Source organism: Borostomias antarcticus (genome assembly GCF_949987555.1).
Source record: "Borostomias antarcticus genome assembly, chromosome: 28".
NCBI classification, from domain to species: domain Eukaryota; kingdom Metazoa; phylum Chordata; class Actinopteri; order Stomiiformes; family Stomiidae; genus Borostomias; species Borostomias antarcticus.
The window spans coordinates 6,298,237-6,321,425 of NC_140261.1; the positions used below are offsets into that span (position 1 = coordinate 6,298,237).

Genomic DNA, 23,189 nt, shown 5'->3' on the forward strand with positions numbered 1-23,189 from the left:
CATCCCGACTGTTGATCAACCGTGCAAAGCATGTGTCTATTGCTTCCATGGTGCCAATGACATCAGAGAAAAAGTGTGTTGCAGCTCTCTTCTTGCATAGCTTATAGCCAGTAATCAGTAATTTAGTGATGATTTATAAATGCTAGCATATGTGCCCAGTTAATGAGGTGTTGTGTTAATGAGGGTTCTGTGTTAACATTGAGTACAGTTCTATGAATCTAGACATTTTTAGAAGTAAAATTTAGACACAAATCATGATAGAATTGATATTTTACTACTTTGTAACATCCATTAAAGTAGAGGGACAAGCCTGAACATGCCTGAACATGCCTGAACATGCCTGAACATGCCTGTTCAAGATCAAGAACCGTCACAAGGATTGTTTTGAGCTGTTTTCCTGATCTCAGAGAGGAAAAATGCATCACGAGGAGTTGGTGAGCATGTGATTGGTTGATGATTGTCATGGTGATATGAAGAATAGATGTCAGGATAATGAGCATGTACATGTCACCATATGACCATGAGACGATCACTCTATGAGGTTATGATGTGTGCCTTTGATTGGTTGAAACTGATGTAATGTTTTAAGAGAAGGAGGAGTGTTTACTTCGATTTGTTGAAATGTATGTAATGCCTGATGTGATAAGAGAAAGATTATAAACCAGGCCAGGTCCAGCCTGGCTTATGTGCGTGGCTGGCTTGTGTCTGTTCAGGACTGGTAGGACGGAAGCTAGCCATGCCACTGAAATAGCTGTGAATTGAAATGACATGAAATAATGTCTGATAAATGAAGATAGGTCTTGTCGCTTGGACACATCAGTAAATGGTAAATGGACTGCACTTATATAGCGCTTTTCCAACTTAGCGGCAATCAAAGCGCTCTACAATGGCCTCTCCTTCACCCATTCACATAGCGCCATGCAAGGCGCTAACCTGCTCATTGGGAGCAATTTGGGGTTAGGTGTCTTGCTCAAGGACACTTCGACATGTGGACAGTCGGAGCTGGGATTCGAACCACTGACCCTTCGATCATTGAACGACCCGCTCTACCAACTGAGCTACAGCCGCCCCTGTAGCTCAGTTGGTGAGCCGGAGAATGTCCCGCGTGGGAGTCCAGTGCTCTGACCACTACTCTACTTGTGGAATTTATGTAAGGGATAAAAAGGTTGGAGTAAAAGGATGAACATGTGGAGGTTTGGGGTATAGTCCAATAAAGTCATCCCCCCCAGGTGGGAGTCCAATGCTCTGACCACTACTCTACTTGTGCAGTGGAGGTTGGCGGGTTGGTTTTGGTGTCTTTCTTCCAGTCCCTAGTGTGAGTTGGGGTTAGAATAAGGGTTGGGGTTGGGACAGGATCTGACCTATAAGGCAAGGGGTAACGGTTGGAGTGAAAGGATGAACATGTGGAGGTTTGGGGTATAGTCCTATAAAGTCATCCCCACTGGGTCTTGAACCCCGGTCTCTCGGGTGGGAGTCCAATGCTCTGACCACTACTCTACTTGTGCAGTGGAGATCAGCATGTTGATTTTGGTGTCCTTCTTGATTTTGGTGTGCTGGGACTACTGCCTCTTGTGGTGCCAACAGAGAGATGCAGGCCAACATTGTCAGGAGTAAGGGAGGGAGGGAGGGAGTTACAACCCAACAAATGCTATACTAGGTGCGCTGGCTTCCAGCCACGCACTGAAATAGGGAGCAAAGATACTCCAGGGGACTCTCCTAACTGGGGGCTATGGCTCTACTGAAAGTGCATTTTATCTTTCAATACAGGACAATCCGGCAATGACTTGCGGCAAGATTTGAGCCATGGCGAGACTCACTTGCCTACTGAATTGCATAACGTTAGTAAACAAACCAGACATGTAATGTTTTGGTAAGTTTTTTTAACTATCGGTTGTCATTAATTTGTATGCAGCAATTGCACATGTGGGCCAAATGCATGATCATCAGTTCAGGAGGTTGAATACCAGCCACCAGGATCATCAGATCTGACTGTATTTATGCTTTTTTATTTTACATAGTGCAACAACAACAAAAAATCCATGTCCCTGCCTAAGCTCAAATCAAAAATACGCCCTTGGAAACTGGGTGATCAATTATTAAGTGATGTGATTACATGAAAGCTGATTTGATTCAAGCTGAGTTTGATCAAGTGATTTGATTAATTGAAAGCTAATTTGATTAAAGACATGTTTAATCAAATCAACATTTAATTAATGAAATCACTTTTGATCACTCTAGTTTTCATTTCACATCCAAGTCCAAGTCCTCCTAGCAATTCCTGAGAAGGAACACAAAAAATGTGAGTCTGCTTAATCTGGACAAAGACACCCCCCAAAGGAAAAAGCCCTGGGCCTCGTATGGAAAGTGACACCTTCAACGTCCGCATGGACTGCAAAGAAAGGATGCAAACTAGATGAGGGATTTTTTATCAATCATCAGCTCAGAGTATGATGCCTTCGGGTACCTTGCAGCAATTACTCTTCCAGCCAAGCACATTTTACAAGAGTTGTATGGACAACTATGGCTGGGATGAAGAAATACTAGTCCTACGAGAACAATGGATCAATTGGTTTACTGACCTGAAAGAGCTTTCTTGAGCAGGTGCTTGAAACCACATGACTTTGGATCACCTGTCCACTCCCAGTTGCACCACTTTGCTGCAGTGAAGTAGGACGTTGCACAGGACTGAGGTTACAGAATGAAGCACCCGATGTACAGTACATGTTTCTTTTCTTCTTGGAAAATCCAGAGTGGCACCACTTAAACCAGTAACCATTCCTCGTTTGGAGCTTACTGCTGCTGTCTTAGCTGTGTGAGTAGAAAAAATGGAAAAAGCAGAGTTGCGGCTTCAACTAGAAGAATCCTGTTTCTGGATTGACAGCAGCACAGTCTTGAAATACATCAACAATGAGAACAAGAAATTCCGAACATTCGTGGCCAACAGAATATCTGTCATTAGGGAGGCGTCAGACAAAGCACAATGGCAATATATCCACACATCACTACATCCTGCAGAGGCGTCTAGAGGACTGACGGTCCACAAGCTTCTGAACAAGGCATGGTTAACAGGTCCAGAATTCTTGTGGAAAGCAAAAGAGACATGGATGCACTGCATGGTAGAGTCCACTAATGAAAGTGGTCCAGAGGTCAAAAAGGAGATCTCTGCAAATGAAATAGGTGTACAGAACGGCCGTGCAACCAGTCAGCTCACCAGGTACAGTATTACTATGATTGGAAGAGTCTGAAAACGACAGTTGCATAGATGTTGAAAATAAGGAAAGCTCTGTTGCAACTGAGTCAAAAGAAGCAACGTCTGTTGGATGCATCTGTGGACCTCAATCACAAGTCAGAGGCTCAGTGGGACAAGATTTGTCAACTGACGACCTGTAAATGGCAGGAAATGCTATTATCCAGTTCTGTCAAAAGGAAAGATTTAGCAGGTGTGTGCTATTGAGATATGTGTATTGTTGATGTGTGTATTGTTGTCTGATGTGTGAATTGTTGTCTGGAGAACTTGTGAAAAGGAGTAGTCCCATCTACAGGCTGAAACCTATTCTAGAGGATGGATTGCTAAGAGTAGGCAGAAGACTGTCCAGGACAGCGATGCCAGAAGAAAGCAAACATCCTATCATCCTGTCAAAGGATCAGCACATCTCCATTTTACTTCTCAAACACAGACATGAACAGATGAGGCACAATGGGAGACATCCTTTCCAAGTTGACAGAAAAGTACTGGATCACTCACGCCAATGCAGCTGCAAGAAAAATCTTGTCAAAGTGCGTTTTCTGCAGGCACCACAAAGAAGAACTGTGTGATCAAAAAATCTGAAGGACCTACCCAAAGAAAGAACAACTCCAGACTTACCTCCATTCACCAATGTGGGAATGGATTAATTTGGGCCCACTGAGATAAAGCATGGACGTTTCTACATGAAACATTATGGAGTCATATTTAGGTGCACGGCAAGTAGAGCAGTTCATCTAGAAGTGGCACATTCACTGGACACGGACTCTTGCATCACTGCCATCCGTCGATTAATGTGCCACAGAGGACGTGTGTCATAGAAAGTGTAGTTTCACTCTACCTCCCTCAACCTTTCACATGCAAAACCCCCTAGCTGTGCTCACCTCGTTTATAACAGGATGACCTCTCCAGGAGGTCGACACCCCAGACTCTCAGTCTGGCCCACAGTAACCTTTCTTTGTTTTCATTGTCCCTAATTGAAACCTATTCAAGATTTACCACCCTTTCTTATATCACGTGTCTCAACTCTTGACCATTGTTGATCATGTCTGCCATTTATTATGATGTGTACAGATGGGTTAGCCAATCACATTCCTGGAAGTGTCATACCTGTGTATTGCTTGAATATAAGACCCCGCAACACCTTTCGGCTTCACTTCTGTTGGATGAACGACTCACATGCGTTATCCTGAAGTCCTTGCGCTCATATGGTTTCTCAATAAATCAGACTTAACCTCTTTGAAAGAACCTTGGCTAATCCTTTACTTTAGATCAGATTTATTTCCACTACACCTGTGTCTCACTTCCGCTCGGATAATGGCACAAACTTCACAGGAGCAGAGAGGGAGCTGAAAAGAGCAATTGCAGAACTGAATAATGGGACAACTGAGAAAGCTTTGCTGTTTAAAGACATCAAGTGGAGTTTCAACCCACCAGCAGCCTCACATCACTGTGGTGCTTGGGAGAGCATGATCAGGCTGGTTCCAGGCTGGTATCAGTTTTACAGCAACAAACCCTGATGAAGCCTTGATCACTGTCTTATGTGAAACTGAAGCAATCTTGAATGATTGACCCATCACCAAGGTATCAGAGGACTCTACCAAAACAACAAAATATCACGTCTGTCCATTTCTGGAAAAGGCAAATCATTTCTGTCAAATGATCTCTCAAGTTTTATCACCAACCCCACTACTAAAATGATTTGCCTTTTCCAGAAATGGACAGATATGTGATATTTTGTAAATAACTGGAATTAACTTTATTCACATACATGGAAATGAGTTGATGTTGTGTAGGCATAAAGATGAAATGATAAACTGTCATTCAGCAATTCCACTATAATTAGCCTAGCCTACAATTTAATTCTGACTAGTCATAATTCCAGTTCAAGATATCTTTAATTCCCTTTAATTCAAGATATCTACAATGTAATTTTAAGATATCTTAAATTAAAGGAGTAGTAAAGGGAAAAATCATGTTTAAGGTTTTAAGGTTACTTATGATCATATACAATGGTTCAGATCAAAAAGTTGACAAAACTAGCACTTTTGAGAAAGTCTGATAATTGCTCTACCACCGTTTTGGTCATAGCCTACAATGGATGTGGGTGGGCACCTTGAAAAATCATTCAATCATCGTTAGTTGGCGTTCTGACATATAATTCGCCATAAAGTAAGATTGTAGTTCATCTGGAAAGGCTTTTTTAAATATTAAGTATAGAACTATTTATTCGCAGCACATACGTGTGTAAACTTCTGCAAACTAGGTAGCCTAGCAACATAAACAATAACAATAGCTACCGTAAGTAGTTCCGCTTCCTGAATCCCCTCTGCGGATTGATCTACATATCTACAACAGTCGCGTCAATACAAGTCAATGGATTTCATAAAATGATCAATAAAACCCTACAGGATTCATACTTTGCGGCGAATTTGATGTGAGAACACAAACGGACACCAATTAACCCCTCGGTGAGCTTCTTGCCTTTGAAATCGAGAGTTTAAAGGACAATGCTCGTTTTTGACAACCTGGACCTTATTTACGACATATTATAAGACGTTTGACTCACCGAGATCACTTTGGTGTAGTTCGGAGGCATGTAGAAGAAATTTAAAATCCAGCGCGAGCCAGTATATCCATGTTATGGCGGTGGTCGGGGCACTTAGAATGCAGTTTCTAAAAATCTATTTTCTGCCGCGAAACGGTTGTTTTCATCAATCTGTCTTGATGAATCGCTAGTTGTGCTTACATAGAGCATAGGCCTGTTGTGGTATTTCACATGCCTCTGTAATATGATCTTTAGAAACGTCTTTAGACACGAAATAGATTCCTCACTTGCTCCAGCACGCATGCGCACAGCGTGCTGGAGCAACGATTGCGCGCTATGCGCATGCGTGCTGGAGCAAGTGAGGAAGCTATTTCGTTTTGAAAGACGTTTCTAAAGATCATGGCATGTGAAAACCACAACAGGCCTATGCTCTATGTAAGCACAACTAGCGATTCATCAAGACAGATCGATGAAAACAACCGTTTCGCGGCAGAAAATAGATTTTTAGAAACTGCATTCTAAGTGCCCCGACCACCGCCATTACATGGATATACTGGCTCGCGCTGGATTTTAAATTTCTTCTTCTCGGTGAGTCAAACGTCTTATAATATGTCGTAAATAAGGTCCAGGTTGTCAAAAACGAGCATTGTCCTTTAACACGTTTTTGAATGATTTTTCAAGGTGCCCACCCACATCCATTGTATGACCTAAACGGTGGTAGAGCAATTATCAGACTTTCTCAAAAGTGCTAGTTTTGTCAACTTTTTGATTTGAACCTTGTCATAAGTAACCTTAAAACAGGGCTAAACATGCATTTTCCCTTTACTACTCCTTTAAGTTTAAGATATCTTGAATTAAGTAGTAGATATCTTGAATTGGAATTATGACTAGTCAGAATGAAATTGTAGATATCTGAAACTGGAATAACACCTAGTCATAATTCAGTTATAGATATCCGCAAATCACATTGTGGATTTTTTTAAATTTTATTTAACCTTTATTTATACAGGTAAAAAACACATTGAGTTCAGAAGACTCATTTACAAGTGTGACCTGTTCACAATCATTCAACACTCGTTACACTAAGTTACAAACAACAGGACAGAATTACAAATAAAACATACAGGACTATGTGTAACAATAACAACAATAAAAGTCGGAAGTCTAAAAGTGCAAAGTGCATGGGGGATGAGAACAGGGGAGAGTTATCTTAGAGTGCAAGAACATGACATTGGCACACTCACTAAATCAGGCAATAGTCGCTTAAACCTTTTGAGAGAGATCAAATTGGACAACTTAAGACTCAGCTGTAAGGAGTTCCAAGAGGAAGGGGCTGCATATGAAAAATGCTCTTTTGCCTCTCTCAGTACGGACCAGGGGGATATCCGCAACTGAATTGTAGATATGTGTATTGACGTACCCAATACACGTGAATGGCAAAAGTAGTTTGAATCTACTAGGCGAAATGACGTTGCAGATATCTAAAATGAGAGTTTTGACTAGTCACAACTGAGTTATAGATATCTCTAACTGTCGTTTTGACTAGTCAGAATGACGTTATAGATATCTTGAATAAAAATTCTGACTAGTCAAAATGTGATTATGACTAGTCAAAAAAAGGTTGTTGATATCTGTCATGTTAATTCCGGATAGTCAGGTCTAGTTAATAAATGTTAAACGGCTTGCCATAAGTGACCCTATCCAGTTCTATTAATACATCCATGGGTCTCTCCCACATGGAGGACGGGATCGTGACGTAGGCACGCAAGGCATCGCGGGACTGGACGTTGCGGTGGTGTTTATTTCTGATCCAGTTTATAGACGGTGGCCGGATGGTAACCGCCTGCTGGATTAAAACCTGCTGGATTAGACTCTGCTGGGTTATAACTGCTGGATCACCACACTGAGGACAGGCGGGTGAACGCATCTCTAATGTTGGACGATTCTTCAGTTTTCCATCTTGGAAGTAAAACAATGGAGCCCAGGCCTCTCAGTTAACAAAGAGGGTCTGGTCGCATGGAGAGCAGCTGGAGACGAACAAACACTTTCTGAGACATTTCCCGACACATGTTCGTGTGTTCACGGCCTTTTCTCACAGGTGATGTATAATATAACATTCAACATTAACTGTGATATGGTCTGTTAATGCGTCACGTTACACGGGATGGTCTTGTTGATAAACTTGTAGATTGTAAACCAGTCTTACCCGGCCTCGTTTCAGAAGTTGAGCCTCATAATTAACTCGTGGCATGAAATGGTAAATGTAGAGATGACACAGTCTTTGTGCTGAGTGAGTGTGTAATAGAAGCGTGTGTGTGATCGGGCTGTAGTGAGGGCCCGATCTGGGCTGACTAGATCTGGTCTAGGTTAGTGTTTAATAGAAGTGTGTGTGTGATCCGGCTGTAGTGTGAAGCTGTAGGCCTACTCACGATCTGGGCTCACTAGATCTGGTCTAGGTTAGTGTGTAATAAGGGTCTGTGTGATCAGGCTGTAGTGTAGAGGCCTACTCACGATCTGGGCTCTTAGATCTGCTCCGAATACCAATGACTCACTTTCATCATTTGACGCTTTAAGTTAGCATCGCCGCCATTTGGTTGTGAGTTTAAGGCCTGTGGTTATATATTGTGAGTTATAAAGGCCTGTGGGGAAAAATGGATTGGATTTGCGAAACATGCCTTGTGTTTACCAGTGACTCACAGAATAGAGTAGGCCTCCGCTTTGGTATAAAAGTTAAAACGCTTAATAGAAAATGGGTTTTGTGAATTTTGAAGGCTTTAGTTGGTTTTGGGGACAATCGTTGTTCAAGCCCAGAGTCTCTGGGAAACCGAGGACGAAGGAGATGTTTAGTTTCAGTGTTTCAGTGTATTGTCAACATTGGACTGAGCAGATTGTTAGTTTCTGAATGTAGCACGTGACCCTGTTACCCTGTTACCCTGTTACCTGTTACCCTGTTACCCTGCTACCCTGTTGCCCTGTTACCCTGTTGCTATTCCAAATGTTGCTCGAGCCCATGGATGCATTTCGTGGCTCTGTGCGCGCGCACACTTGCATGATCCAGGCATTGGTATTGCTGTATTTGTTGGGTCGAGATCTTTATGCCAGTCCATACCTCGTGTCTCTGTGACCTTCACACATCGACATATGGCTGCTTCACCCCCATTGACCCCCCCTGAAACCCACCCTGCAGAAGTCCCTTTACGGGTGCTACACCAGAATGCTGCGTGCAGTAGGCTACTCAATATCAACAAAAACAAGCATGTTACCAACGAGCACCAATACCAATGGTGAGTGAGAAAATAGCAGCCAGGAGAATGAGGCTGGTTGGTCACTGCCAGAGTCCAACGCCAGACCCATGAGAGTTCTTTCACTGATACACTATGTAAGCTACGCTAACTACGTTACTGCATGCTGCAGATCTCTCTACGGGTCTGGGACACTTCACGCAAAAATCTGGTGTTCAAATCCTGCCAATTCATTGGTAGCGCCGGAATCCTGGCAACACCAATCAGAAACGACTTTCGCAATCAGGCGTCCCCACACAACTTGGCCCCACCAATCTAACCTGGGCTAGCCCCTCTTATTTGCTGCTGCGACCTGTCACTCTTTCAATTTGGAACCGTCCATACGCCCTCAGAACACCAGCTTGGGCGGCAAAGTGGCTCAGACTCTATTATGTAGTATACAGACTCTATTATGTAGTATACAGACTCTATTATGTAGTATACAGACTCTATTATGTAGTATACAGACTCTATTATGTAGTATACATACTCTATTATGTAGTATACAGACTCTATCATGTAGTATACAGACTCTATTATGTAGTATGCGGAGCGCAGCGATTCAACGTAATATTCAAGTCTGGAGAGAGACTAGTCTGGAGAGAATACTGCTGCCAGAGACACCCGGAGCTTCAGGCCAGCAAACTGGTGCTGTGGGAGTCGGTCAACACATGGGCAACGATGACGAGGGCGTCCCACACTAACAAACGTGGATGTACAAGCCGAAAGTACCGGGGAGCTAGCCAGAGGCCAGTGAACGTGGGGATTGTGCGCTCAAAGGTAAAGTGGAGGTGTAGAATTGGACCACCATGATCCGTGGCAGGTTGAATTTCTTCAGCTGACGCAGAAAGTACACCTTCTGCTGAGCCTTCTTCACCAGGGTGCTGACGTCAGTTCCCATTTGAGGTCCAGGGAAATTACAGTACCCAGGAAGAGGAAGGAGTCCATGGTGGCAACTGGGGAGTCGTGGGGTGGGGGGGGTCTGTAAAGCTTTAAGCTTAATTGGTACATGGTAAAGCCTGCTTCGATTGCAAGTAGATTAGTAGGCTTATAAACGTGTGTGTGTGTTTTTTAGATGAGCGCCATGCGGGGGGGCACAGTGACCTGGCGACCCCAGCCATGGCAGGACGGGGATGGGGGGGGCGGGGAACCCCTCTTGGACAGCGACTCGGAGGAGGAGGACTTCCCTGACGACAGTACTACCCCTCTGGGGGACTACATCACGCACGGTAGGTGGGGGGGGGTCCTGGTCCTATTATAACCTGCTTGACTTTGACAGTTGTGATGGGGGCACAGATGGTGGAGTTATATGAAGGATGTTGTTCCCTCATAAACAAGCTTACATTAGTTCAGTTTTGATAACCCCCTGGTCCCCCCTCCTCTCTCTCTCTCCCTCTCCCTCTCCCTCTCCCTCTCCCTCTCCCTCTCCCTCTCCCTCTCCCTCTCCCTCTCTCCCTCTCTCTCTCAGGGTTGAAGCAGCTACTGGACGCTCAGCAGCTGTGTGATGTCACGCTCCTAGTGGAGGGGAAGAGGTTTATGTGTCACAGGTAAGTCTCTCTGTCTTCGTTCTGCTGCCTTATCCCAAATCAACCTCCCTCCTTCTCTCCTCCCTCACCTCTCACCCTCCTTCTCTCCTCCCTCACCTCTCACCCTCCTTCTCTCCTCCCTCACCTCTCACCCTCCTTCGCTCCTCCCTCACCTCTCACCCTCCTTCTCTCCTCCCTCACCTCTCACCCTCCTTCTCTCCTCCCTCACCTCTCACCCTCCTTCTCTCCTCCCTCACCTCTCTCTCCTTCTCTCCTCCCTCACCTCTCACCCTCCTTCTCTCCTCCCTCACCTCTCTCTCCTTCTCTCCTCCCTCACCTCTCTCTCCTTCTCTCCTCCCTCACCTCTCACTCTCCTCCCTCACCTCTCACTCTCCTTCTCTCCTCCCTCACCTCTCACCCTCCTTCTCTCCTCCCTCACCTCTCACCCTCCTTCTCCCCTCCCTCACCTCACCCTCCTTCTCTCCTCCCTCACCTCTCACCCTCCTTCTCTCCTCCCTCACCTCTCACCCTCCTCTCCTCCCTCACCTCTCACTCCTTCTCTCCTCCCTCACCTCTCACCCTCCTTCTCTCCTCTCACTCTCCTTCTCTCCTCCCTCACCTCTCACCCTCCTCTCGCCCCTTCTCAGAGTTCTCCTGGCGGCGGTGAGCCCGTACTTCAGAGCCATGTTCACCAGCCCGCTGGTGGAGTCCCGCCTCACCGAGATCCGACTGGAGGAAGTGACGCCATCCATCGTGGAGACGGTCATCCAGTTCGTCTACACCGGGGAGGCGGGGCTTTCCCTGGACACGGCGGAGGACCTGTTTGTGGCAGCCAATCGGCTTCAAGTGATGCCTCTGCAGGACCTGTGCTCCAGGTAACGGTCGTCATATTTACTATGGATTTATGCAACAGACACAAAGACAGACACTCTGGCATCTCTCTGCCTGCCCCCACGGATATCTTGAAGTGCTAAAGAAGTTGATATTGATTTACAAAGATGGTATTTCGCTGGGAATACACTGTGTATTCAGAGAGTCATTACTTTCCCACCGCCGTCTGTTTACCCATTTAGTTCATTTTCGCATATCAGCGCCCATTCAAAAAGTCAGGCAACAAATAAATGCACCATGGAAAGCTCTACCCATTTCACATTTTATCCAATCAAATACAGAGATGTCCCACCCCCCTCCAACACACAGGATATCGGCTGTCAGCATAGACATGTTAATTTTGCCTCTCTTCATGTCAGGGGGGGGTCACGGGTTGCTAATGATTTTGATTGAGCCATCGTGGTGCATTGTTGAAGCAGTGGGCTACAACCAGTCTGAATGGGCCGAGAACAATCATGTTAAATGCGTCTTTTCACCTGCCATTTTAATCCCATCACTAGTGACAAAAGACTTGTGAGTCTGCCTGTGTCTCTGGGTGTGAACAAATCAGTTTAACATTAGATTTATGATGGACAAAGAATGTGGTCAGGTAAAGAAAAAGCAGAAAATATACCATTTCTGCGAGGAATTGAAAAGCAAGTTTTTATTCACAAATGTGAATGACAAGTGTGTGTGTGCCTCATCTGTGGTCACAGTGCTTATGTTGGTAAAAGATGCAACGTTGACGTTGAAGTCCAGGGCAACTTTGCATGGGACTTTCCTGCAGGTAGCAGGCTACAAACTCAAGGCGAACGAGCTGAAAGCAGCTGAAAAGACAACAATCTCTATTCACCAAACCGACAAAGAAGGGCAACGGAGGCATTTTTAAAGTGGCGTACATCCTGACAAAGCATAAGAAGCCCACTGGCGATTGCTCCTATAGTATATGCCAAGGTAAGCATGGCATATCCATACCAAATCCAAATAAAACTTCACCTTTCAGTGAAAGAAGGCATGAAAATCGACTTTCAGACTGTTTTTTGACTTAAATGCATCTTCTATTCTGCCAAATCGCTTAATTTTCATCTGTATTTACTCTTTTGGTAGTGCTCCGTCGCCCCCCACAGGGCTCGTGAAAATACACAGTCCACGTTACGGTCCGTTGACAGCGGTTTTACTAGCTCGTCATTCACTTAACATTGTATGCCAGGTTAAAGGCTTCTGACTTACGGAAGTCAAGTACAAATGAAAAATTAACCAATTAAATTAGCCCACACAAACAAAACCGCAAATATGTCGTCATCAGTCGAAATGTAACCTAATCTGTGATTTGTCAAAATGCTTAAAAGTGGGCGCAAAGTTCTCCCAGTGGCTTACATTGGAATTCCCATTGACATTTTAACACTGGGACAGTTATGACAGTTACTTGTCTCGCCATTCATCCTGCTGTCAATCACCTGAGGAGAGCCTGATGACGTGAGGCTAGTCGACCACAGTCACGTTAGCTATCTAGCTAGCTACTGGCAGAGATCAACACGGAAAAGGGAGATCTAGAACATTTGAAAAGGGAGATCTAGAACATTTGAAAACGGAGATCTAGAACATTTGTTGAAAAATTATTTCACAAAACTAGCACCAGCTCAGATGATTGATTGCTGGGATGGTGGATTGGACTAATGATCAGAACGAGGCATTAGATTGTATTTATTTGAGGGAAACCAATGTTTGAGTCCATGGCTGTCCACTACACGTTCACTACTCGGGACTTGGACAACATGCATGATTTGGATTTAACTTGCAAAACAACACAAGAAGGACTTCTCATAAACAAAGTGGTTTAAACAGGATTGTGTTACAAGATAAGGAGATAATGTAGGCTTTTGTGATTAATTCCGAGTTGTTAATACAGTCATGAACTGATGGGAGGATAACCTTAACGGATCCTCCGGGAGGGCCGTTAACTTGGATCTCAACGAGCTGTCTAGCATCACTTAGTGGTTATGGGTGCATGCATGGTTGTTTGTACTGGAAAAGTAAAAGAGTCATTCAGAGACTTCAGAATCCTCTTGCACTTGTTTAGCTGTAATCCTTATCGACAGGCGAAATGGGAGCGTTTTGAATTAGATGAACATGGAACATCATTTATAGTGTGATTGGAGGATTGTCAAGCGCTCTCTAGTCCCTCACAGGCGCGCATGCAGCCTTTCTATCCTGCTTTGTCGCCTCGTTTCCTAATTATATTGTTTATATTAAGAGATTATATCAGGTCAAACACACCCATTTTCATAACTTTGTGTTATTTTTATTTGCATTATTTTTATTTGCATTATTATCTTCTAGCCCTACTATAGGCCCACAATAAAGATGGTTATGATATAATTAAAATATGTAAGTTGCATATGTAAAATATGCAACTTAATGTATTTAAATCATTTGGATGGATGAAGGCTTAGGCCTGGAAATAGTCTGGTGCAAACGTCGGTGTGCAAGCAGCATACTGGGTATAAGCAGACCTACATTAAAAACACTAAATTATCATCATCATCATCATCATCATCTTCATCCGCTTATCCAGGGTCGGGTCGCGGAGGCAGCAGCTCCAGCAGGGGGCCCCAGACATCCCTTTCCCTAGCAGCATCAACCAGCTCTGCCTGGGGAATCTTTAGCCGCTCACAGGCCAGTGCGGAGATGTAGTCCCGCCACCTAGTCCTGGGTCTACCCCGCGGCCTCCTCCCAGCCGGACACGCCTGGAACACCTCCCTAGGGAGGCGCCCAGGAGGCATCCTCACTAGATGCCCGAACCACCTCAACTGGCTCCTTTCGACGCAAAGGAGCAGCGGCTCTACTCCGAGTCTCTCCCGGATGACTGAACTTCTCACCCGATCTCTCAGGGAGACCCCAGCCACCCTCCGGAGAAAACTCATTTCGGCGCTTGTATCCGTGATCTCGTTCTTTCGGTCATGACCCATCCTTCATGACCATAGGTGAGGGTGGGGACGAAGATAGACCGGTAGATCGAGAGCTTTGCCTTTTGGCTCAGCTCTCTTTTCGTCACAACAGTGCGGTAAAGCGACTGCAGAACCGCACCAGCTGCTCCAATTCTCCGGCCAAACTCCCTCTCCATGGTTCCCTCACTCGTGAACAAAACCCCCAGATACTTGAACTCCTTCACTTGGGGTAAGGACTCATTTCCTACTCGGAGCGGACAGGCCACCGGTTTCCTGCTGAGAACCATGGCCTCAGATTTAGAAGTGCTTATTCTCATCCCAGCCGCTTCACACTCAGTTGCGAACCTATCCAGAGAGTGCTGGAGGTCGCAGGCAGCTGATGCCATCAGGACCACATCATCTGCAAAAAGCAGTGACGTGATCCCCAGCTCACCGAACTGCAAACCCACCTCCCCCCGGCTACGCCTCGATATCCTGTCCATGAAAATCACAAACAGGATTGGTGACAAAGCGCAGCCCTGGCGGAGGCCAACACCCACCGGAAAGGAAGACGACTTACTGCCGAGGACCCGGACACAGCTCTCGCTCTGGGTGTACAGGGATTGGATGGCCCTAAGTAGGGACCCCCTCACCCCATACTCCCGCATAACCCTCCACAGGACCTCTCGAGGGACCCGGTCGTAAGCCTTCTCCAAGTCCACAAAACACATGTAGACAGGTTGGGCAAACTCCCAAGCCCCCTCCAAGATCCTTGCGAGAGTGAACTAAATTATATCCTAATAAAATAGTTAAATACCATAAATAACTTATGCAGAACAACAAACTACTTGTTAGCTACTAATGAATAGGCCTACTAAAGAATAATCAGAATCCTCTTGCAGTATAGGCCTATGTGACCATCAATCTGCACTGTCCGCTCTAGATGTAATCAGGTTGGAGAACGTGAACTTGAGAAGGCAGCAGCAGCGCCAGGTCAGTCCAGTGTGTTGTGGCTTATACTGTAGTGGTGCCCAACTGCCCTGTCATTTGTTCTGCTTATGTCAGCTTAAATATTGTATTCTTCATTTAGGTTTGTGCCTTTAACAGTGTAGCTCTCCTCCTCTCTCCTCCTCTCCGTGCATCATCTGTCCCGTCGTGACTCCTGTTACTCTTATTTGGGAGTTGATATTAACTAGGCGATAGTATCCATTAAGTTAGGCTGACTATATAGCTCAAACTCGTAAATTACCTGTTGGATTTTTATAATGTGAAGTGAACACAGCGTTACAGTGTAGGCCTATTCCTATAGTTTTATTTTTTTACCGAAAGCCTCCGGATCTGCCCATTACACTAGAACGCAACTCTGAAAGAGTCAAAAGCCTCCAGGTCTGAGGTTTGTTCTGGCTGAGGTAACTGCTCACGGCCCTGACAGCCCTTCTGGTGCCTAGAAACCTCCAGTCAGGGCATGCAAAAAATTAGCGAGCGCAGCGCGCTTGATAGAGGCGGCTCACACTTGCATGCTTCGCTGTCTCTGGCATTCCCGGTGCCAGGACCCACCAGACGCCACTGAAGAAACCATTCACCGATGGTGAAGGAATTTTTGACTGCAACGGCCGAAACGTTATCCTTTGCGCTTTCTGTAGATAAAGTGTCGTACGACAAATGTCTGTCGATGTTGACCGACGTTTAGCATTTATACTTCAGTGAAGTGTCTGATCACCTCTATCTTATGTCTTCTGTCTCCTGCTGTGTGTCCAGGTTTCTGTTCGAGCACCTGTCGGTGGAGAATTGTCTGGGGATGTACTCCCTCGCCCGCTCACACCACGACCAGCTCCTCCTCCGCGCCTCCCTCCGCCTGGTCGCCCAGCACTTCCCCCGCGTGGCTCGCCAGAAGGACTTCCTGCTCCTGGACCAGGGGACTCTGGGTAGCCTGCTGGGCTCTGACCGCCTGGGCGTGGACTCCGAGGCGGAGGTGTACGACGCGGCGCGCCGCTGGGCGGAGCACCAGCCGCTGGAGCGCTACGCCCTCATGCCGGCACTACTTCACCACCTGCGCCCGGGGCTGCTCTCCCAGGAGGAGGCCAGGAGGCTGAGCCTGGAGCTGGGGCCGGCGGCGGCCGCGAAGGGGCTGGGGGGCCCGCTGAGGCCCCGGGAAGGAATGTTCGAGAAGAAGATTGTGTGCGTGGACCTGAAGCCACATGAGAACGAGAGTTTGATAGAGAGAGACTTCCCGGTGGACTGCTTCGACCCGCGCTCAGGGAAATGGGAGAAGCTGGCGGGGCTGGGCTCGCTGCTCTGCCCCGGGTGCACGGCCGTGGGGGCGAGGCTGTTCGTGGCGGGGGGGGTCCTCCGGGGCGGGACCGTGTCCTCCACGGTTCACGAGTACGACGCAGTGTTGGACCGGTGGTTGGAGCGCCCCTCCATGTTGCACCCCCGGGCCATGCTGGGGCTGCTGGGCTGCGGGGAGACCCTGTACGCCCTGGGGGGGTGCAACCGCTCCGCCCTGCTGGACTCCTGTGAGACCCTGGACCTGACCCGGACCTCGCTGCGCTGGGCCCGAGGCCCCCGCCTGCCCCTCCCCCTGCGCTCCTTCGCCTGTGCGGCCCTTCGCGGACGCCTCTATCTTCTGGGTGGGACCACCTTGGAGCAGAACCGGGCCGTGGTGCACTCTGGCGTGCTCATCTACCACACCCTGACGGACTCCTGGAGCCGCGTGGTGCTGGACTCTGGCGCCACCTGCCTGGCGGGAGGGGTAGTGGTGCGGGGGGGCATCTGTGCCATAGGGGGCTACATGAAGGAGGCCACCAAGTTCCTGGACGGGAACTACACCCACCTGGAGCCGCTGGACGCCACCGGGCGCGTGCTCTTCTTCAGGGAGGGGCGGGGCTCCAGGGTGGAGCGGGAGGCGGCAGGGGGAGTGCTAGGGCGGGGAGTGGTCGGAGTGGGCAGTCCCGTTGTGTTCCCTGGGCTGCCTCGGAAGATGGCGGCGGGGGGCGTGGCCAGGTGGAAGAGGAGGATCTACGTCCTGGGGGGGGAGAACGGGTCGAGGGTCTACGACAGCGTGTACTGCTGGAAGCCCGGGTGGAGCAGCTGGGTCCAGAGACGGGAGAAGCTCCCCGGGGACCGGGGGGGGGCCAGCCAGTTCGGATGCACCACCCTGAAGTTCCCCAAGAAGCACATCCTGTCCAGACTGAGGCAGGCGCGGGAGGACCAGCAGAACCAAGATGAGGACGACGATGATGATGACAATGACCGCACATCCATCGCAAAGAGAGCAAAGAGAGCAAGAAATGCAAAGCGCACCTAGTGTCACTGTGTCCTATTGGTTTTGTTAGCTCCATGGCCATGTGGTGGCCCCTTTGGCCCCTTTACCACCGTGGGCAGTATGTTCAGACTGGGAACCGGCATTTATGTACAAGAACGTAATGTGTAAGAAAAACGACTGTAACTCTAATGTGGCATGAGATATGCCTGTTTGAAATGTACCCATTTCTAAGCGTTTTAGCTTGCTATAGCGCCACCCTGTGGCCAATCAGCTTCATCTTCTCCAGTGGCCCATCCACCACTGTACAAAGTTTCGGAAAAATCTGCATGGTGGTTATCCCTTAACTCTCTAGCGCCGCCATTTTGTTTGATCTGGCCAATAATGGAGGGTTACCCTCCATTTATATGTGGTGAAATCAGGCATAAGGCTCAAAAGTTGCGTGCATAAACACACTTCACTACTTTTGACCATATGGTTCTATGGGCTCCCATAGACTTCCATTCAGAATAATAATAAGTAATTCTGATAACCGTTAAAGCCAGTAATTGGCCATTTAGTCCATTATATGTCTGTCGCCCCCCCCTCAACCCACAATGGGCGCAATACAAAATGGAGAAATGTATTGCTCCTTAGCCTACAAGCCCTGACTGAATGGTGGTCAATGGGTGGTTATTTTACGTCCATATAGCAACACTAATCAACTCCAAACTGCTCAAAGGCAAATTGCTAGATTCTATAGACTGAGAGGAATCCAGTGATGTCCACCTCTTGACATTTGGTCGATTTTACTGACTGCTAGATTGACCAGAACACATTTTTATGCAACCTTGCTCTGATTGCTAACATTGTTAGCATAAGTGAATGGAGGAAGAAATAGTAAAAACTAGAAAGGTGTTCAGAGAGCACAGGCCTCCACCCATGAAAGCATTTCATCAGTGTAACTGAGTTGAAATGGTTAAACTCACTCCTCGGTATATAAATACTAGGGATGCACGATACTGGATTTTCGGCCGATATCCGATCCGCTGATCTGTTCCAACTCATTTTGCCGATAACAGATACCGATCCCTACACCTAATTGCAGAGATCATAAAATCTCTTCTGTAGTGGAATTGACATAAGGCCTACAGTATTATTATGCATATTCTTATCGTGTTGGCCCACCAGCAAATGCAAATGAAGCTTAAAATTATGTAATATTCATTCTTGGTGCAAAATAAGATCGGAGGGGATCGGATGGGCGGGTATCGGCGTGTTGGCCGATCTCCCATCTTGCATTTTAATGCCGATATCGGCCGATACAGATACCATGCCGATAATATCGTGCATCCCTAATAAATACCACCAACTCGCACCATCTAGGAGAGCTTTTTTGGTGGCGTAACTGGTAGCGGTGTTTATGAGAGGTGGTCATGTGCGTTAGGACCCGGGTTCGATCCCAGCGTGGGCAAGTTGCAGGAGAAGGCAATACTGACGAGTAACACCTGTTGGATGAGCATGTGCAATTGTTGAATGTGTAAGCCGATAAAATCAACAGAATTAATGCAGAGATAAGAAAATGGCAAGGTCCCCCTCCCTGTCTTTCTCTCTAAGCTATCAGAGCACATTTACTAGGCCTAGGCTTCGGAGTTTTAAATTGACCATGTGCCACACGATTGGTTGGTTAAAGTAGCTTGCTGGTTGGTCAGATGGTCATAGTGCAACAAGACTTCCCCGTGGGGGGAAATTGGGTGTTTCACTAGTGGAGAAGTACGGCAGTAATGGGGGAAAAAGTACAGCAGAATAAAGAATTTACATGGAGAATATACATTTTAGATTAAATTCAATTACAAGAAATATTAACAGCTAGCTGACCTTAAGCAAGTCCCGTGTGAATGATGGCTTGTTTTGGCTAACTTTGGCAAGCTACTATTGTACAAGGTGGACAACAGAATGCATAAATAATACAGAACTACCAATAACAATAGGGTGCCATCACACCTGTGGTCCTTGGCCCCCTAATAAAGTCCTCCTTGGTTTGGCTAACGTTAGCAAGCAAGGTAGCTAGCTAGCTACTATTGTACAGGGTGGACAATATAATGCACTTATAATATAGAACTAACAATGGCCGGGTTTCCCGATAAAGAACCTTCTTAAGGAACCCTTCTTAAGCAACCCTTTGCATGGGAGTTAAGAAGTACTTTGGAGTTAAGAAGCTTCTTAACACAGTTAAGTGCTTCTTAACTCGTTCGGGAAACCCGGCCAATAACAATAGACCTCACATCACACCTGTGGTCCTTGGCCCCCTAAAAAAGTCCTCCTTCACTATAATGAGTTAAGAAAATAATGTTTTGAACAGTCACCATAGGAAAAGGGAAGGTAGGACCACTCCACGAATGTACGAGGAAGTAATCCCGTAAGTCAGGGGTGTCAAACTCAAATACACAGTGGGCCAAAATTTTTAACTTGAACAAAGTCGCGGGCCAACATTGAACAAATGAAAATTTTAATATGGACCCAAACAAGTTTTTCTTTAACATTGAATATGGAACAAGCAACGCTTATTACCATACAATATATAACTTAATAGTGCAGACATGCAAAATCGAATACTGGCAGGCCAGCTCTAGTAGTCATTTGGTATTGCCTCGCGGGCCAAATATAATTACACTGCGGGCCAAATGTGGCCCGCGGGCCAGAGTTTGACACCCCTGCCGTAAGTCTTTCTGAACGGAGTGTCATTCAACTTTCTCCGTAATCCGCAAAGTCTGATTGTTAATTCCTTGTCAGTTATGTTTTTATCACCACTCAAACAAAGATTATGATTGGACATGCACCTAACCAACTGTATTTATGGCCACATTTACATTACATTACACTTGTTCTGATACCCGATGGAGCAATAAGTAATTGGCCATTGAGTCTATACCCGTCACCCCCTTTCCCCCCGAGCCCGAGATAGGCCTACGTATCGGAACTGGACGCCATACAGAATGGAGAAATGTATTCCCTAGGGATGAAACGGTTATCGGTTTCACGGTAAACCATGGTGAAAATTCCCCACGATTACTATTACCTTTTCAAAATAAATTATCATTAAAACCGTGTTGGATTACCGTGCTTTGAATAACCAGGGTAAATCGGCTACCATAGACATACAGTCCGACGTCATTCACAGTTTCCACTTCAGAGGAAATGATACGCTTACGCACCCACACCAAAAAATGCCAAATACCTCACTGCTGCCCTTTCATATTACATAGCAAAGGACATGATGCCCTTTCAACCGTTGAGAGGCGTGGCTTTCCCTATGTTATTTGTGTTTGTTTTTTTTTATAAAAGTTGTTGAAATGATTCCAGACTGTCTTATCAGTACTTGGTGAACATTTTCAGCATATAAAAAAGAAGAAGAAAATACCGATAACCGTGGGAATTTTGGTCACTATAATCGTGGTATGAAATTTTCATACCATTACATCCCTAGTATTCCCCATAGTCCAAGTCCCAACTGAATGGTGGTCAATGGGCGATTATTCTTTGTGCTTAGAACGACATGAATCGACTGCAAACTGCTCAAAAACACAGTGCTAGATTCTATAGGCCGAGAGGAATCCAATGATGTCCACCTCTTGACATTTGGTCGATTTTACTGGCTGCTAGATCGAACAGAACCCATTTTCATGCAACTGTTCTGATCGCTTAAGTTGTTAGCAGAATGGAATGAATGGAAATGGAGCAGGAAAATTAGCATCACGGCTTTGTTTGTGTTGTCTGAATGATGACTTGGTTTGTAGCAACTATTGTACAGGGCGAACAGGGGCGGCTCCGGAGCAGTATTTTATGTTAAAATGATCTGAAACATAAATTAAGGAAAAGTCCGGCCCCTCCCCTGACTGTATGGGACCCATGGGGATGCCCGTGCCAAATATGAATGCTATCGGGCAGACGGTGTCTGGAGAAAATGCGAACATACCAGATACAGAGACTTCTTCTTTATTGGGTAGGATCAGGAACACCGGGTGAGCTCTTTGCCTACGAGCGCAAATTACAGAGCCAGAAAATGACTTGTTAGAGTTGCTTTGGAGGAGGTGACAGTGGTGGCTGTCACTAGCCCACTTAATGAAATTAATTGTAAGCCTACATAAAGATGGTGGTGGTATGTCAATAAAGTGTCTGAATTTAATGCATTTTGTTTTGTCTGTTTGTAGGTGAATACAAAATTCAGACAATGGCAGTTGGCATGAGGCAACCTACCCAACATTTAGCCCCAACATTTTTCTGAGGTATTAGAGCTCCCATATGGCCGTAACCCACGACCTTCATGAACAGCCATTACCTCTTAGATGTACAAAGTGCGCTCCCACATGTAATGGTGACAGCCTACGTTTCCACTCCATAACGTTCAGGTGGCTGAGATGTGAGAGCTGTCCCAAATTACCCTGCCTCAGCGTATTATTTTTTTTTTTTTTTTTTGCCATCCTTTATTTATCCAGAGAAAAAATCACATTGAGATGTACATCTAAGTGAGCCCTAGTCAAGACACAATACAAAAGCAACACAACACATAAGGTTAACAGAACTGTACAAAAAGCATAACAGGCTTCCTAATCATTGGTGTAAAATGAAAAACGACATTAATAAATAGTAAAGGTTTATAACTTTCACCAACACCTCACAGCAATAAGGTCCTGGGTTCGATTCCCGCATGGGCTATCTTCCAGTCCTTTTTGTGTGGAGTTTGCATGTTTTCCCTGTGCTCACTCGGATTAAAAGGATCGGAAAGAGGAAACGAGAGGCCAAAAACCACCTGGCAGAGAACAGTGACCTGGGAACTGAAAGCGGCTCAGCTAACCTGGGGCGAGGCACAGCATGCTGCACAGGACGGACCAGATGGAAGCAGATAGTCGCAGACTCATGTTCCTCAAGGAACGAAGAGGATTAAGTAAGTCACTCGGATTCCCTCCAAATAGAATCCCAAATGAAAAACATGCAGAAGAACAGATGCTCTTCAGTCCTGTCCCTGACCAGGACCTGGACTGAGCACTTGGACTTTGTCACCGGGCGCCGCTGATGAGGCTGCCCACTGCTCCTGGCTGCCGCTAGCTGAGGACGGCTTGGATGGGAGAAATGCAGAGGATAAATCCACTGGTAACCACTGTAAATGTGTTGTGTGTTGCCTCTCACTCACTCGTGTCAATGTTATTTGATTTCTATAGCACCATTCATACAAATCAATGTATCCATTTATGTAATGCATTTATGCTTTACATAAAAAGAGATAAAAACATAAATCATATAAACACAATGAGAACAGATGTTACGTTATTAAATACATTAAAATGTTTTTTTTTTTAATTTATTAAGTACAGTTCAATATATTAAAACACGTGAAGCTATGTGGTAAAAGTGATATTAAAAAGGTATGTTTTAAGTTACCACAGTCTCACAGGTCTGCAGGGTGTTCCAAAGCTGGGGGCATGAACTGAAGTAATTGAAAAGTAATTAGTTGAAACAAAGTTGCCTAGTCCTGGCTCTAGGAACCATTAAAA

The 23,189-nt window shown here is 46.0% G+C and overlaps 1 protein-coding gene across 1 annotated transcript; it reads left to right on the forward strand.

The window, feature by feature from the left end:
- Positions 1–7,710: 7,710 nt before the first annotated feature.
- LOC311326481 (kelch-like protein 40) lies at positions 7,711–21,787 on the forward strand. The gene is made up of 5 exons (XM_084459376.1): positions 7,711–7,890; positions 10,149–10,302; positions 10,542–10,620; positions 11,247–11,474; positions 16,155–21,787. Exons 2-5 carry the CDS (start codon positions 10,149–10,151, stop codon positions 17,701–17,703), a joined length of 2,010 nt encoding a protein of 669 aa, XP_084315502.1. The 5' UTR covers positions 7,711–7,890; the 3' UTR covers positions 17,704–21,787.
- The last annotated feature ends 1,402 nt before the right edge of the window (positions 21,788–23,189 follow it).

Bases quoted from the DNA above. Each gene is read 5' to 3' on its own strand.
- LOC311326481 (XM_084459376.1), top strand. From the start codon at position 10,149: ATGAGCGCCATGCGGGGGGGCACAGTGACCTGGCGACCCCAGCCATGG. The intron at 10,303-10,541 runs GTAGGTGGGGGG...TCTCTCTCTCAG, and splicing joins GGGGGACTACATCACGCACG to GGTTGAAGCAGCTACTGGAC. The intron at 11,475-16,154 runs GTAACGGTCGTC...CTGTGTGTCCAG, and splicing joins CTGCAGGACCTGTGCTCCAG to GTTTCTGTTCGAGCACCTGT.